Source organism: Ambystoma mexicanum, chromosome 4p (genome assembly GCF_040938575.1).
Source record: "Ambystoma mexicanum isolate Mex_15411 chromosome 4p, UKY_AmexF1_1, whole genome shotgun sequence".
Taxonomy (NCBI): Eukaryota; Metazoa; Chordata; class Amphibia; order Caudata; family Ambystomatidae; genus Ambystoma; species Ambystoma mexicanum.
Genome location: NC_090927.1, coordinates 948,199,790 through 948,216,967, shown reverse-complemented (window position 1 = coordinate 948,216,967; position 17,178 = coordinate 948,199,790). Strand labels below are relative to the sequence as shown.

The window sequence follows — 17,178 nt, the reverse complement described above, 5'->3', positions numbered from 1 at the left end:
AAGTTTCCGAATGGTGTTGGGTGAGCCGACAAGGAGCAGTTCAGTCTTGTCATCATTCAGGCAGAGGCCATGTGTGGCCATCCATGCCTGAATGATGGAGAAGACTTCATTGATCCAAATGGCGTCCGAATTATAGTTGCCGGATAAGGTGAGGAGTATCTGGGTGTCATCTGCGTAGTTGGTGTAGGTGACACCCAGATGGTCCAGCTTGTCGAATAGGGGCTTTGTAAAAATGTTATACAAAGTAGGTGACACACAAGATCCTTGTGGGACACCACAAGTAATAGGGATAGGGTCGGCAGCTGCTAGGGGTGAGAAAACCTGCATGGTCCTATTGTCCAGGAAGGATTGGATCCATGAAATTGCGGAGTGGGAGAAGTGTACTGCCGATGACAGATGGTTGCACAGGATTTTGTGATCAACCAGATCAAAGGCAGCGGATAGGTCAAGAAGAAGAAGGATGCCAGCTTTACCTTTATCTTTGAGGTCGTCTATCTGGCACTTGAGATCAACCAGGGCCGTTTCTGTCCCGTGTAGTGGACGAAAGCCGGACTGGCGAATTCCTAGTAAATGGTTAGTCTCGAGGTAATCCTGGATTTGTAGATAGGCCACTCTATCAAGAATTTTTAGTAAGAATGGGACAGTGGTGATGGGTCTGTAATTCGTAGGTATATCTGGGTCGAGGGTAGTTTTTTTTAGTAGCGGTAGGACCCAGGATTGTTTCAGATTGCTGGGTACCAAGTTATCAGAGAATGACAGGTTTATTAATTTTGTAATGAACGGGGAGAGATCCCTTGCAGCATCTTTTATGATCTGTGCGGGACAGCTGTCCCCTTTGCAGTTTGAGGGTTTCAATGATGCTATAATTTTTTGTACTTCGGGTATGGATACCTTTTTGAAGGTAAACCCTGGGCTGGTGGCTGTAGGGGGGGAGGGGTGGGGCTGGAAGTCGAATCATAAGTGCGTTGTTGTTGTTTATTGTCAATTTTAGACTGGAGCCCTGAAATTTTGTTAACAAGGGCATTCTGGATCCCTGTGCACCATGGTTTATCTTTAGTGCAGCTATCCGTGGGAGGAATGGGGTTTTCTAATTCCTTTAGGATGTTAAAGAGCTCCTTTGAGCTGGAACTTGCCTGCGCGATCCTGGAGTTGAGCGATTCTTTCTTTGCGCGTATAATCTCATTTTTGTAGAGGGTGGAGATATTAGTGAGATTCGTTTTGTTAATTGCTGAGGGCGCTGATTTCCATAGTGCTTCAAGTTTACTTTTTTGTTGCCGGAGGAGTTTAAGTTCTGGGGTGTACCATGTATTCAGGTGCGCTTTTGGTTTCCCCTTGCGCATTTTTAGTGGGGCAATAGTGTCAACTGCTTTGGCCATGGAATCATTATAGACGTTGACTAGTTGGTTCAGGTCAGTTGTGGCTGGTAGTGCGTTCAGAATAGGGGTCACCAAGGGTATTAAGGCTTCCGCTGTGATGTTACTCTTTTTCCTAGTTAGACAGGCTGGTGCAGTAACAGGTTTGTTGTGCACTAGGTTACTAGTGTTAATGTCAAATTGGAGGAAATGATGATCAGTCCATACGAGCTGTAAGGGATCCTTCATGGTGATGTTGCAGTTAAGGGTGGTTACCCAATCGAGGATTCTACCCTTCGAGTGGGTAGGTTTGGAGCAGAATTGTTGGAGGCCATGCTCCTCTAATGCTGTGGCCAGGGCAGTGGCTGGGGTGTCGAGGGGGTCATTAAACCCAAGATTGAAGTCTCCAAGTATAATCATTTGTGCTGAAAGTTTGGAGCTTTCGGCAACTAGTGAGGTGATGTCTTCCTCAAATGAGCCTGGTGGGCCCGGGGGTCTGTAAATTAAATGCATCGTAATAGTGCTCTTAGGGGACGTTTGTAATTTGAATGTGAGATGTTCACATGATTTAAGTGGAGGAGACGAGGCTAGTCTAATATTAAGCGAGGACTTGAAAATGATAGCTACACCGCCTCCTCGTGCGTTGGGTCTATCTGCTCTGAGGATGGTATAGTTGTCCGGTATGGCTAGGGTGAGAGATGGACCTGCAGCATCATGCAACCAGGTTTCGGTAACAGCAAGGAAGTCCAAGTTGTTAGTTAGAATAATGTCGGCTACTTCTATGGAATGGGCGACTAGTGATCTAACATTTAGAAGAGCTCCTTTAGGAATGGAAAGGGTGGAATTGCTAGCTATTGCAGTGTGATTGATAGTCTTATTGGGTCGCTTAGCAAGGGGTATGCTAGTCTTATGGTGGGTTCTGGCACCGAGTCTCTTGTTACGATCAATAAAGGTGAGGGTGGTGGTTCGAGAGACAGTAAGGTCAGCAGTTGTGGAGGTACTAGGGCCAAAGGTGGGGTTTGAAGTACTTATATAGGTAGGGTTCCGCTTGAAGGTATCTAGGTGCTTGGTAGCCGGGACATCAGAAAAGTATGTGTGGTAATGGTTCGGAGAGGCGGATTGTGAGACTGGGAGGAAGGCAGGAGTGGTAGGCAAGAATGGTGTGGGGCATATGATAGGGTAATGTCTTGGGCAGGCCGGCCTGGCTAGACCATTTTTATGGGATGTGTAGCTATTGCCATTGCAAGGTATGTTACTTTGCATGACACAAAAGGGGAACATGATTGCGATGAGGCAGGATAGCATGCTATAGCAGGGGCGGCTTGCAGGAGATTGGCGAGTATGTGGCATTGGTGACATAAGGTAGGCACACAGCAAATCAGATGCGGTCTGGAGGCGACCATAAGGCACAACACAGTTCAAATGTGGTCAGTAGGCGACCATAAGGCACAACACAGTTCAAAAGTGGTCAGTAGGCGACCATAAGGCACAGCACAGTTCAAATGTGGTCAGTAGGCGACCATAAGGCACAACACAGTTCAAATGTGGTCAGTAGGCGACCATAAGGCACAACACAGTTCAAATGTGGTCAGTAGGCGACCATAAGGCACAACACAGTTCAAATGTGGTCAGTAGGCGACCATAAGGCACAACACAGTTCAAATGTGGTCTGGAGGCGGTCATGGGGCACAACACAACTCACATGCATTGGGGTCGCAAGTTGGCTGGAGTACATCAAAGCATTAGAATGCGAATACCCAATAGGGCACATATGTGCTGAACTCTCAAAGTGAGTTCATTTATATCAGAGCGCAAAAATTCGAGGTCCTGCATAACGGCAAGAGGGTGGCAAGGTGGGTGCAGAGTAAGGCAATGAGCATGAGAGTGACACAGTTAACTGACGGGCATTGATTGTCACAGGAGAGTACAAGGCGCATGCATGTGCACGTTGCCTAGGGCCTTAATGGGGCAGCTCGGAGCACTTGTCTGCATTTGTGCCGTAATGAGGCAGATTCAGAGCTGAATGACCAGCACGAACAGAAATCAAAGAAAAGTAGCGCAATGTGGCAGCGCTTACCAGGTATCTGATCCCGGAAGGTTTCCTTGCCAGGTCCGCTACTCCTGCGGTGTCGGGCCTCATGAGGTGAGCTCCTGCTCATCGGCAGCGTTCCAACGGTGTAAGCATGTAATGTCCAGGGGCACCAGAGGGTCATGAATGTATCTCGTGGGAACTCGCCACGCGCCGTACGCGGCGAACAGGGGCAAACAGGGCCTTAGAATGGCCTTTGAAGGTGGCCGGCTCTTCCGCCTGCCGGCGGATGTTGTGTGCTACGAAGCACGGTTGCTTAGCAACCAGGATGCTGAGCCTCGCTCTGGCGCCGCATCGCGCCCGACATTTTGTTTTTTTCTTCGATGTCGGCGCGTTGCTGGAGCGCGACCCGGGCCGCTTCTAGGTGAGGGGTGGCCGATGGGGTGGTGAAATGTTGCTCTAGGAGGGGTGGGCAGCACAGGGGTGCTGGTGGGGGCTCGTGGGGGCCTGACTGGGCTGTGATCCTCTTCATGCCTCGTGGCACGGTGCAGCAGCTCAGATGAGCTGATCCTGGGCTGTGGAGGGTGGGGGCTCCTGCCCACGCCACCTGGCTGATGGTGACTGAATGCAGAGGGGCAAACAGGGCCTTAGAATGGCCTTTGAAGGTGGCCGGCTCTTCCGCCTGCCGGCGGATGTTGTGTGCTACGAAGCACGGTTGCTTAGCAACCAGGATGCTGAGCCTCGCTCTGGCGCCGCATCGCGCCCGACATTTTGTTTTTTTCTTCGATGTCGGCGCGTTGCTGGAGCGCGACCCGGGCCGCTTCTAGGTGAGGGGTGGCCGATGGGGTGGTGAAATGTTGCTCTAGGAGGGGTGGGCAGCACAGGGGTGCTGGTGGGAGCTCGTGGGGGCCTGACTGGGCTGTGATCCTCTTCGTGCCTCGTGGCACGGTGCAGCAGCTCAGATGAGCTGATCCTGGGCTGTGGAGGGTGGGGGCTCCTGCCCACGCCACCTGGCTGATGGTGACTGAATGCAGAGGGGCAAACAGGGCCTTAGAATGGCCTTCGAAGGTGGCCGGCTCTTCCGCCTGCCGGCGGATGTTGTGTGCTACGAAGCACGGTTGCTTAGCAACCAAGATGCTGAGCCTCGCTCTGGCGCCGCATCGCGCCCGACATTTTGTTTTTTTCTTCGATGTCGGCGCGTTGCTGGAGCGCGACCCGGGCCGCTTCTAGGTGAGGGGTGGCCGATGGGGTGGTGAAATGTTGCTCTAGGAGGGGTGGGCAGCACAGGGGTGCTGGTGGGGGCTCGTGGGGGCCTGACTGGGCTGTGATCCTCTTCGTGCCTCGTGGCACGGTGCAGCAGCTCAGATGAGCTGATCCTGGGCTGTGGAGGGTGGGGGCTCCTGCCCACGCCACCTGGCTGATGGTGACTGAATGCAGAGGGGCAAACAGGGCCTTAGAATGGCCTTTGAAGGTGGCCGGCTCTTCCGCCTGCCGGCCACCTTCAACAAACAATCAAAAAAAAAAACAACATCAGCCAAAGGACTATAGAACTTCAAATAGGACAGGAAGATTTGAGGATATTTTGAGGATATATTCCTGGAAACAAAAATCTATGTGAGGATCTTGGGTTGGAGGAATGCGAGTGTAGTCATGGGCAAATGGACAAGGAATGGATGTTGCCATTCAGGTTGAATGTTCCACCTTCTTTTTCTTGTTCTTTCTTTTCTTTTCAATGTCGTTGTTTTATGCAGGGATGTATTCCATTGTAGTGCACAGCCCATGCATTCTTTTGTTATTTTTGATATTGCATCTGCAAGGACCCCCCCCCCCACTCCTTTTTCTCAATGTAACCATATTTGCTTTGTTACTAAACTTCTAAAGTGGGATTTCTTTGGATTCATTGTTTTTTTTTTTTGTATTTTAGTCTGTATATTACCCTGCCCCCCCCCCCCAAACTTCAAAATGTTTTTTCTGTTTATTGTCTAACAGAAGTTTCAAAGCCTTCAGATGTTTTCCAGAACAGTTATATCCCCAATGGTTTACCTTCCATCGAGTGGTTGTGGCTTCCATTTTTGGTAAAGCAGACTCAACATCGAGTATATTACTTTGTTTCCAATTGAAGATTTGATACATTCGTTTTCAATGTAGTGCTTATCAAGAAAATGTGTGCCGACCATCCAAAACTGAAATTGATTTCTGGTTCTAGAGCCATACCCTAACAGTTGTCAAAAAGGTAACACTGAAGATCTATTTGACCAACATTCATTGTCATCTTTTTTTCTCCACCACTTTACATTTGTATTTGTATTTATTATGTTTATATAGCGCTTTACGCCAAAGCGCTTTACATTATAACAACAGGAATACATAGAAGATGATAACAGTATAAGCCATTTACAAAACATGAATCAAACCAGTAAAACAGTATGTAGAACAATTTGCCTATGAAGATAAAAGAGAAAAGGAGGGGATGAAGAAGGGGAAGGAAGAGGGAGACAGGATGGGGATTAGAGCAAATATGCAAGAGGAGAGGAGGAAGCGTAAGAGGGAACAGAGCAGGAGGAGAGAGGTAAGTAGGGGAAGACATGAGGGAAGAGAGAGAAAGGTGAAAGGTGGATAAGAGTGTCAGGAAGGGGAATGGAGAAGAAGAGATTTCAAGGAAGTACGGAAGGAGGAGTAGGTGGGGATGGAGCAGATAGAAAGAGGTAGGGAGTTCCAGTGTAGGAAGGAGCTGAAAGGAGCGGAAACGAGAAGAGGCGCATGGGGGCGGGGGAACAGGAAGTAGGAAGAGATCGGCAGATCAGAGGGAGCGTGAGTGAGTGTAGAATGAAAGGAGGGAGGAGAGATATGGGGGCACAAGGTCATGAAGAGATTTAAAGACAAGACAGAGGAAGTGAAATTTAAGTTGTTAGTGGAAGGGAAGCCAGCCAAGGTAAGAAAGCGAAGAGGAGAGGGAGTCGTGAGGAGAGAGAAGACAGAGAGTACGGATAGCAAAATGATTGAGGGATTTAAGGGGGGCAAAATGGGAAGCAGGGAGTCCAAAGAGGAGAGAGGAACAATAAAAAAGACGAGAGAAGATGAGGTAGGAGATTAAAAGTTTGGTAGCATGGAAGGTTAGAGAGGAGCAGACTTTACGAATATTGAAAAGGTGGTAGCGACATACTTGAGAGGTAAGAGAAATATGGTGGGTAAAGGAGAGGGAGGAGTCAAAGTGAATGCCTAGATTACGAGCATGGGCAGAGATGGGAAGATTAGAGGGTGGAAAATTAATACAAGGGGGGGAGAGGGAGGTGGAAGCGTGTTGGAGGGAAAGAATAAGACTTCAGTCTTATCAGTGTTGAGAGAGAGAAAGTGGGATGACATCCAGTTTTTAATGGCGGTAAGACAGGAAGAGAGATTTAGTTGGAGGTCAGGAGTGAAGGAAGAGAAGGAAAGGAAAAGTTGGGTGTCGTGGGTGTTGAAATGGTGAGAAATTCCAAAGGAAGATATGATAGGCGCGAGAAAGGGAGGTGTAAAGAGAGAATAGGAAAGGGCTGAGAAAGAGCCTTGGGGTACACCGTAGTCCAAGGGGAGAGTTGAGGATGTACGACCGCCCCAGGAGACAGCAAAAGAGCGTTGAGAGAGGTAAGGGGAGAGCCAGTTGAGGACAGAGCCTTTAAAACCAAAGGAGGAAAGAGTATTGAGAAGTAAGGGGTGATCAACGGTGTCAAAGGCAGCAGAGAGGTCAAGGAGGGTAAGGACTGAGGATTGCTTAGAGTAGCGAGCGGTGCGAAGGGAGTTGAGAACGTAAGGGAGAGCGGTCTCAGAGGAGTGTTTGGGGCGGAAACCAGATTGAGAGGGGGGAAGGAGAGAAAGGTTAGTGACGAAAGCTGAGAGCTGAGAATAGACAAGGCGTTCAACATTTTATACAGGAATGGAAGAAGTGAGATTATACGGAAGTTGGATGCAAGAACGGGATTACCAGAGGGTTTCTTCAGAATAGGGATGATAGTAGCGTGCTTGAAGGCGGAAGCGAAGGTAGCAAAGGAGAGACAGATATTGAAGAAGGAGTTTAAGTAGGGAATGAGATGAGGGTAAATCTTCAGAATAAGAAGGGTGGGGAGGGGATCAGAAGGGGCAGCAGTAGGATGAGATTTAGACAGGAGGAGGGAAACGTTGCAAGGAGTGATAGGAGAGAAGTCAGACATATAAGCTGAAGGGGAGTGGAGGGAAGGGGGAGGAGGGGAATAAGAAGGAGAGCAGTTAATGTTTTGGCGAAGAGAGAGAATTTTGGAAGAGAAGAAGTCAGAGAAGTCAGAAGGAGAGAGGGGAGACATAGCTGAGTGGTCAGGAGTGGGCAGGGAGAGAACACGAGAAAGGGTTTGAAAGATATGGCGAGGATGAGAGACTTGGGAGTGGAGAAGGTTAGAATAGTAGGAACATTTAGCAGAGGTGAGGCAGGAGTCATATAGAGAGTGGTAAGAGAAATAGGAGGCTTGGTTAGATAGAGAGGGGAATTTGAGCCAGCGACGCTCGAGGCGACGGAGGAGACGACGCATGGACAGGAGGTGAGGGGAAAGCCAGGGTTGAGAAGGTTTGCGAGTAGCATGGAAGGAAGAGAGGGGGAAAGTTGATCGAGACTGGAAGAGATAGAGGAGGACAGAAAGGACAGAGCTTCATTAGCTGAGAGAGAAGAGAAGTCAGAGAGAGGGGGAAGAGAAGAAGAGCAAGTTTTGAAAAGGAAAGAAGGGCTAAAGTTACAGAGATCTCCTCGAGAAAAGGATATAGAGGAGGCTGAAGGAGTGGATGGAGGGAGAGGGGGAGAAAGGGAGAAGGAGATTAAGGCATGATCAGAGAGATAGTTGGGTAAACTAGAGATGGGGGAGGAGGAGTAGGTAGAATTAAAGATGAGATCAAGAGTGGAGGCAGAAGAGTGAGTAAGAGAAGAAGGGGGAGGAGAGAGGAGGTAGGATTCAAGGATGGAAACAAGAGGGGAAGGTTGAGGGGGAGTGGGGAGGTGAAGGTTGAAGTCGCAGAGTATAGTGAGGGGAAAGGGGAGGGGGATATAAGAGAGAGGAGGTGGTCAAGGTCATCATAAAAGGAGGAGAGGGGGCTAGGAGGTCTGTAGATAATTAGAAACGAAATAGGGTGAGGGGGAGTAAAGGATTTATACAGGTATTCAAAGGAAGGGAAGGTAGGAAGAGACAATGAGGATGTAGAAGAAAGGTATTTTGGGTGGAAGAGGAGACCAATGCCACCACCACGACCAGAAGAACGAGAGACATGAGACAAGGAGATTTGTGTATCAGGACACTGATCCATTTGAGATAAAAGTGCAAACAATTGTGGAACTCAAGACCCCACTAATTTACATTTAGCCCTTAGTTTCAGATAGATTAGTTTCTAGGAAAATAACTATATCTGTGTGTTTTTTTCTTGAGGGCTGAAATCGCCTTATTTCCATTCAATATGACTGTTTACACCATTTACATTCCATGACAAACTATGCCAAAGCACATTCAGTTCCAACCCACAATTAGATCTTCTTCGGGGAGCAATCAAGACCACACTGGTTGACTTGGAGCATGGCCTCTCTAGAGTTCTCAGTGACCTAGACCCACAAAGTTATGCATCCCACCAAGAAAAGTAAGGCTTCATGTCCTGATAGACCTATAATTCTGATTAAGCTAGATCCACAACTGTGGATGGGTTAGTATATTGATGATAATGTGTTTTATAGTTAAATGTTCTAGACACACACCAAGTGTGTGGACTAAACCAGAACAAATTCCTATTTTCAAAAAGGGAAGCTGTGAATCCCCATCGTGTTACTGCCCAAATTCTTTATTGGACAATCCTGCCAAATTAAATCTGAGAATACTTTTCAACAGACTATGACAGTGGGTTACGTTTGCTAATATAATTTCCTCCTGTCAATTAGGTGTTCAGTCAAACAAGAACACATTAGATCAATGTCTGACCTTTTATCCTGTTATCTTAAAGGACTGACTGTACAGGAAAGTGTTTATTGAATAATATATTTCCTTTGACTTAGTCTGAAGAGACAAGTGGATCATTTGGCTAGCTTGGATGTGCCCTTGGACTGGCATGAGAATTGTATCAGGACTTTATATACGTTCAATACTGCCATTATATGGTTCGATACTAGTGGCCGATCTACTAAACCATTCCCCATACTCAGGTGGTTATGAAAGGCTGTTTTCTTGCTCCCCTATTCTTTATGTTATTTATCAATGGCCTTGAAGTCTTGTGGAACCCTTAAAAAATCAGCAATGTTCCAAGCATAAATGGAAAAGCAGTACCCTTATTACTCTTTGAGGATGATGCCATAGTGATAGGTAACACAGACCTGCCCGTACATGCTCTTTTCAACACATTTGTTAAATTGGACAAGCATCCTTACAAATTCACCTTTGGAATGCTTTATATGTTCATGTCTGTGTTTCTGTGGTACCTTCACACAGAAAAGTGGCAATTGGTCAGTTTTTTTTATTAGAGGGGTGGAGACATTTCCCACTAACACGCTTGAGCAACTAAGTGTAGCGAGGCCGACAGAACCAACCAAGAGGATTTCAAGGGCGTCCTCCTCCAAGAGATGTTTTAAAATAATGGATTAAATTGGTGCATATTCTAGCACACGTTTGTGAACAATTGCGCAAAAAGCCACATGGTTTACAGACAGATTAGTAGCGGAAGACCACCAACAGTGCACAAGAACATTTTCCATCACATTTTCCTGATGCCTTTGCACACTATTTGCCAGTATAAGTAACACATTTGCATGCTGACTGTACCCATATATGCCAGTATTCCCACATAAGGACATTCTTGTTTGTGTTTGCCCATAATGCCAGTCATGATACTTTAAAAAGTCATGTCCATGCTGGTTCTGCCAACATATGACATTATCCCTAAGTAAAATGATAATCTAGTTGGCTTTGCCCTTAATGGCACTACAAAATACCATGCCACCGTGAGAAAGCATATCCTGATTGGCTGCACCAAGGTAGGACAGTATGGCAACATAGGAACACGCATCATGTTGGCTTTACCCTTGATGCCATTTAAAAAATGCCATGCCACAGATATAATGTGTTTTTACATGGCCATGCTGGCCTGCAATAATGCAGACCCTCCAGACATGCTTAAAAATATCCATACTGACTGCACCAATACAGGCCCGTATGGCCATATTAGAATACTCATCATTTTGGTTTTAACGTTGATGCCACTAAAAAAGTAAACAACTACTATGTCATAGTAAGAAAGCCTGTCCAGTCTGGTTGCACCAGTATAGGCCAGTGTGGCCACATAAACCAATTTGTTATGTTCGCTTTGCATTTAATGCCAGGAAAAAAGACAAACCACAATAAGAAAATGTGTCCCTCCTGACTGCTCAAATGCTCTCATCTTCTCAAGTAAGAATACCCCTGATGTTGCCTTTGCCCTTAACACCACTGTAAAATGCCATGTCAAAGTAAAATAAAAATATATGTCTTTGCTGGCTGAACACATTCAGCCCCCCTATGTAGGAAAAAAAAACCAATAATGTTGTCTTTGCCATTAATAACAGTATAAAATACCATGTCACTGTAACAAAACATGTCTTTGATGGCTGCAAAAATATCTCTGCAAGAAAGAACACTCTTCATGTTGGCTTTTCCTATAATGCCGGTATAACATGTGATGCTAGAGTATGAACACATCCCTTTGATGACTGCTAAACCCCGCCCCCACCTCTCACATTGTTGGCTTTGCCCTTAACACCAGTGTAAAATGTTATGCTGCAGTACGAAAACATGTCTTTGTTGGCTACACTAATGCCCCCCCCATATATAATAACACTAATCACATTGACGTTGCCCTTAATTTGCCCTTAAACCAGAATAGAATGCTATGATGCAGGAAGAAAAAAAAGTATTTGCTGAATATTGATATTGATATTTTTTTTCTGTCGCGCTCGTACACAAGTGTTTCAGAGCATGACAAGGCAAGGGAGGGGAACAGGGGAGAACAAAACAATGATCTTAGTAGGCCCACTGACATTGAGAACGTGCACGTGAATGGGAGTGGGGGAGGGGAGAAGTGCATGGAAGGGAGGAGAAGTGGAAAGTGCGGAGCAAAGGAGAAACAGATAAATACAAATAAATAAATAAATAATAAAGCCAACAGTGATAGTGCAGCCAGCACGTGGCAAGTGCTGGGTTTAAGGCAGCAGACATGGTAGGTCTGATAAGTGCAGGAAGAAAAAGGGGGACGGACTGTATGGGTACAGATACAAACCCCAGTGCAAGGGGTGGCCTGTAGGCAGTGTGGGAGGGTGGCAGGTTGAGCAGGTACCTGGCCCGGAGGACAGAGGGTGGCCAGGTGCACGGTGCCAAGTGAGAACAGATCAGCAGGGGAGAGGGGGGAGCGAAGGCAGAAGCAAAGAGGAAGGTCTTGAGGTGCTTCCGGAACCGGAGATGGTTCTCCTCAAGTTTTAGAATGGCAGGGATGCAAGGATGCAAGCTCCCCTGCCCCTGCATATAGAAGAAAAATCATCATATTGGAAATGCCCTTAATTTGCACTTATTGCCATTCTAAAATGCCTTTCCATGGTGAGAAAACATACATTTGCCTGCTACAAATTTCCACGACCCCTACATGTTGGCTATGCCTTTAATGTCAGTATCAAATACCATGCCCTAGCAAGAAAACATGGCTTTGCTGGCTACACAAATGCCCTTCTCCCCATATATGAGAGAACTCATCATGTTGGTTTTGCTCTTAATGACAGATAAAATGCAATGCCAAAGTAGGAAAACATGTCTTTGCTGCTACCCACATGCCCCCCTTCTTATTTACGAACACTTACTGTGTTGGATTGACCCTTAACACCATTATAAAATGCCATACCATCGCAAAATAGCATGCCTTTACTCACTACACACCAGGGGTGGACTGGCCTATAGGGAACTCTGGAGATTTCCCGGTGGGCTTCTGCACCCTGGGCCTCTTTTGTGTGATATTTCTAAATTTTCTCATAGGAAAAGCATTGGGCTTGCTGAAAATGTATCAAATGGGGCCACTTTGAACCTTATTTCCAGGGCCTCTTTTGGTCCCCAGTAATTAATTCCAGGGCCTCTTTTAGTTCCCAGTCCACCCCTGCTACACACTTCCCCCTCCTGCTCATATGTAAAAGTACTCATCATGCTGACTTTGGCCTTATATTTGCCTGTATACCGTGCTATGCCATAATAAGAACCCATGTCTTTGCTGGCTACACAAAGACCCCCTCCCCCAATGTGTAAGAACATTCATGTTGTCTTTTCCCTTAACACCATTATAGAATGCCATGCCATAGTAAGAAAACAAGTATTTACTGGCTACACAAATGGCCCCACATACCTGTGAGAATGCTAATCATGTTGGCTTTGCCCTTATTGCCAGTCTGAAATGCCATGCCACAGTGTGTGTACCAGTGACCCCTCCAGTCTTCCATGCACATACACATTAATACCCAATAACACCAGCAACCACCCACCCATTCAGCCCCTCACATTGACTGTGATTAAAAAAAAAGCTAAATTCACCAGCATACATCTCCCATGCTTACACTCGCACAATCAGCAGCATTCATTCACTCATATATTCATCAACCATCTGCATTCATTCACTCTCACGTTCAAAAGCATTCATTCACTTTCACATCCACTAGGCCACCTCACCCGGCCAGCATACACCCTCACTCGTGTACATACTGCACTCACAGACACCTCAACACATTCACAAAAACACCATCTCTCACATACATGCATGCACACATACATAACGATTTTCTTTTTCATTATAAATAAAATACTTACCTGCTTGCCAGTTCGGTTCCAGACCCTTGCTCAATACACTGTTACCCAGGAAAGCACATCCAACAAACCCCCAGGCAGGAAACAGGGCAAGGTGTCAAACACCTCTCCCTTATTCCTGGTTCCTGGACAGCGAGATGGACTGGAGAAAATGGCTACCTAAGGCTATTTTTACCCATAGGGCGGGACAGCAGCACCGCCAAGGGCATGGTCAGTGTGCAGTACCATAGCCACCATGGCCAGTATGACATGCAAGGCTGGGAAAGCGAAGCAGCCTGGTCTTCAATGGCTCATTGGCCATGCGCAGCTGGGTTACTGCACTGAAGGAGAAACCTTGTTTCACCCACAACACAGCTGACCCAGGAGCGCTGCCTCATCTGCACATTCCGGGTGTGGGAGCTCTCAGTTTTTCACTGGGCTTGCTTTGTTTGGCTCCTCCGTAATGGTTATTGGGTCAGCGCCCGGTCACCAATTATGGACGAGACACCCCTGACAAAGAGCCATACACTTCAAAAATGACCACCCATGCATTTCAGTCTGAAATATTTAAATGCAACTATATGCAGGCAGGAAAAAGAAATAAAAACACTGCTGGGCTGCTCTCAGGGAAGCATGAACCATTGGGTGGGGTCAGTCATGGCCGGTGCAATCATACCAAAGACTGGTATGTTTTAGGCAGCCCCAGTTGCGTGTCCATTTCGACTGAGTCTGTTGGCCACCATGCCCTTCTTTTGGGATGGAAAATGCAGTCAGTTGCATGTTGGACAAATGCATTTAGAAAATGAATGAGGTTGCTGGTCACATATACAGCACTGGCTCTAAAAGGCTGGTCGGACTGAAACAGAGCAAGACATTTGTCAGGCTGATCCCTTAGCTAGATTGGCAGTGGCCCTTTTAGCCACATGTTGAGCTTGTGCTTCTAAAAGGCCAATGGGGGGGGGAAACAACCAGTCCGTTTGGGGCCTTTGACTTATGAAGGCTGGTGTAAAAAGGACCCCACCACATTAAGAGTTTCTGTCTCTGAATCTGTGAGAAATAAAGGACGGTCTGACAGGGAACAGGATCCCTCACAGCATCTGCCTTTTATTTTAAATGATGCATTTCGGCCATCATGCACATTCCAGGTGTGTATTATTACTGGGTGGTTCTCTAGAAGGACATTAGAAATACACAGAACCTGCATTGGGTAAGGCTCTGTTAAATGCTCCTTTGTGCCTTCTTTGACCAGTGCCATATTTCCAGATGAAAACATTCTGCCAATATTCTTTTAATCATCGCTCTGGTTCACTTGCTGCTCAGTTAATCAGCAATCATGTTTAAATGCTGTGAAGAGACGTGCCGGTCCCTGCATTACTGCACTGTAATATCTGGTTTGACTTTCTGATGAGAAATGCATACTGACACCCATCTCTCGTTTCTGTAACGTTTTCAGGCTCTGGCCATGGGGATGATGACCGAATACTACCATTATATCTTCACCACCTTGGTAAGTTGTGCGTTCCTGTTGCACCGTTCACCTGTGGAGAAGAGAATGTTATGCACGTCTCTCTGTTATGTCGCATATCTTCCATTTTGCATTTGCATTGTGAGATCCTTCACCAACTGGCCAGAGCTTTAAACTGCTTCAAACCCGCTCACACCGGCCTGTAGTTCTCCTGAGGCAGCGCCATTAAGGAGCAATTAATACAGATCAACATATGCCAACAGCGTCAGATAGCAATTTCGGATTGCAATTGAACCTTAAAAGAATGGCTAAACACGTATTTAAATTACAGAAATCTGCCCCTATGCCCTTCGGAACAAGGATGGAAATGGCGCCTGACATTAGACACGCTTGGTTTCTCTGCATGATGAAACTCATTCATAAAGTTTAAGGTAGAGGGGTACAATCATGTGTTACATTGGACATTTACGCACAGAAGCACACGTGCGCAGAGTGACACACACACAACCACACAGATGCATGGGGATACACGCAAAAGTCAAACCTATGCAGGCGCACAGAAGCAGCGGAAATAATGACGACATTTGAGTGCATCCCGATTCGCAAGCACTCACATGCTGAAAAATGCAGACGTGCAACCAAAGACAAAGTGAGCCACACACAAAGACGTACACACACTCCTTATCTCCTTATTCCTCTATCTCTCTCTCTCCTCGCGCACACATGCATAAACACACGCGCAATTCAAGTAATACAATATTGAAGACACACGCAAATGCACACAGAGGCAAACAGGGACAAACACTGAGCAACACACATGCACAATTGCAAACACACAAACGTGCGTACACACACTCTTTCTCTCACAAACACACATATGCACAGTAATGTCATGTTTAAGACATGTTAGCACATTCCCATTGGCAAGCACACATGCACAAACGTGCAGAACGCAAACGTACAATCAGCTATAGAAAAATAAAAAAACACATAACCATGCATATACAATCACAAACACACACACAAGCATACATACACTCGCTTTTTCCTCTACGTCTCTCTTGCTATCTCTCTCTCTCTCTCTCTCTCTCCCCCTCACACACACACACACCCACACACACACACACCCACACACACACACGTAATTGAATTATTGGAGACATGTTAGTTCATCCTTGAAATGTCATCATGTTGTCTCAACCAAAGTATGTTGTCCAGTTGATGTGACCCTAATTTATGGTGTTATTTTTTACTTTTTTTTTAAACACACCTAAAAGTAAAACATTTTAAGTATATTTGAGAGTCTAGGTACATCCAGTATTTCTTTAGCATGATACCAAAACATTGTACATGTGTCTTCATCAATTAATATCACAGATGACATGGAGAGCAAGAGACCTGCTTTTTAACTAAATTACATGTTCTGGGTCTACCCGCAAAAACGCATCCACACTATGGCACTCTAAAGCAGTGCTCAAAGTGAGCGGGAATGGTTGGGCGCGGTGTTCCACTACCTTTACTTTTTACTGTTAACATCTACACTACTTTTTAAACATTTTTTTTATTTAAACAGATTGTGTGGTTTCCTTATTTGAAACCTTTAACCTGAGCATGTCCGTTCTTTCATCATGATTCTTCGTTTGGTATACAGTATCTTAGTAGCAGTGCTTGGTAGCATCTTATTAATCCTGGGTTATGTTGTTGATCTCCTCTGGTTTCTTAAGGATTAAAATCACTAGATTTATGAGTGCTAATGTCGTTTTAATTTTTTCTCCTTCTACAAGAGTCCTCCACCACTCATCGACATTCCTTGTCGTGTAGCTTCTAAGGATGTCCCCCAAGCACTGCTCTCGCTCTTTCCTTAAACCGGTACACTGTAGTATGAGGTGTTTCAGAGATTCTATCTCTCCTTTTTTTTTGCACATTCTGCAGCTTTCCCTGATGTCCAACCTTTTTCTTCTTTGTAATATTTCTCCTGTTGGTAAAATGTTCAATCTGAATCTCAGGAAAAGGTCTTGGAAGTACCAATTGGGGAATAAAGTCAGATAGCTCGGGATCTGATTCAGTTTTCGTGGCTGGGCCCAGAAGTCTTCGTAACCTTTATATTTACAGTTATCTTCTTGGGTTTCGATTCAATCTGCCATGTATAGTTTCTTTTTAGTTTTGTCTGGGTTAATCCATAAGTCATCCTCTGACTCGCTGAGGTTCACTAGGATCCCTCGACATGACTTTTGCCAGTCTGTTAGGATTACATTGGATTGATCTTTTAGGGCTTTTTTCAACACCCCAAATCCACCCGTAGTGTTTTCCTCAAGACATTTCCGATAGAAACTTTCCATACCACTATTGTTTTGAGTGATGTCAAAGCCAGCTCTCTTCTTATCTGCTGTATTGGGGCTGATTTAGGCAGCTGTAAAGCTTTCCTCCAAAACAGACCCTCCAGGATTGACCATGTTTGAGCTTGTAAGGGGATTGGTGATTCTACCCCATATGTTAGTATTGGCACCACTT

The 17,178-nt window shown here is 45.9% G+C and overlaps 1 protein-coding gene across 2 annotated transcripts in view; it reads left to right on the top strand.

Annotated features, from left to right (window-relative positions):
- GRIK2 (glutamate ionotropic receptor kainate type subunit 2) overlaps nt 1–17,178 on the top strand; it is a 2,093,351-nt gene that overhangs the window by 629,157 nt on the left and 1,447,016 nt on the right. For both annotated transcript variants that reach the window (XM_069606522.1, XM_069606523.1), the window contains exon 5: nt 14,656–14,709. In XM_069606522.1, the coding sequence (XP_069462623.1) occupies nt 14,656–14,709 (54 nt within the window). The remainder of the gene's footprint in view (nt 1–14,655; nt 14,710–17,178) is intronic.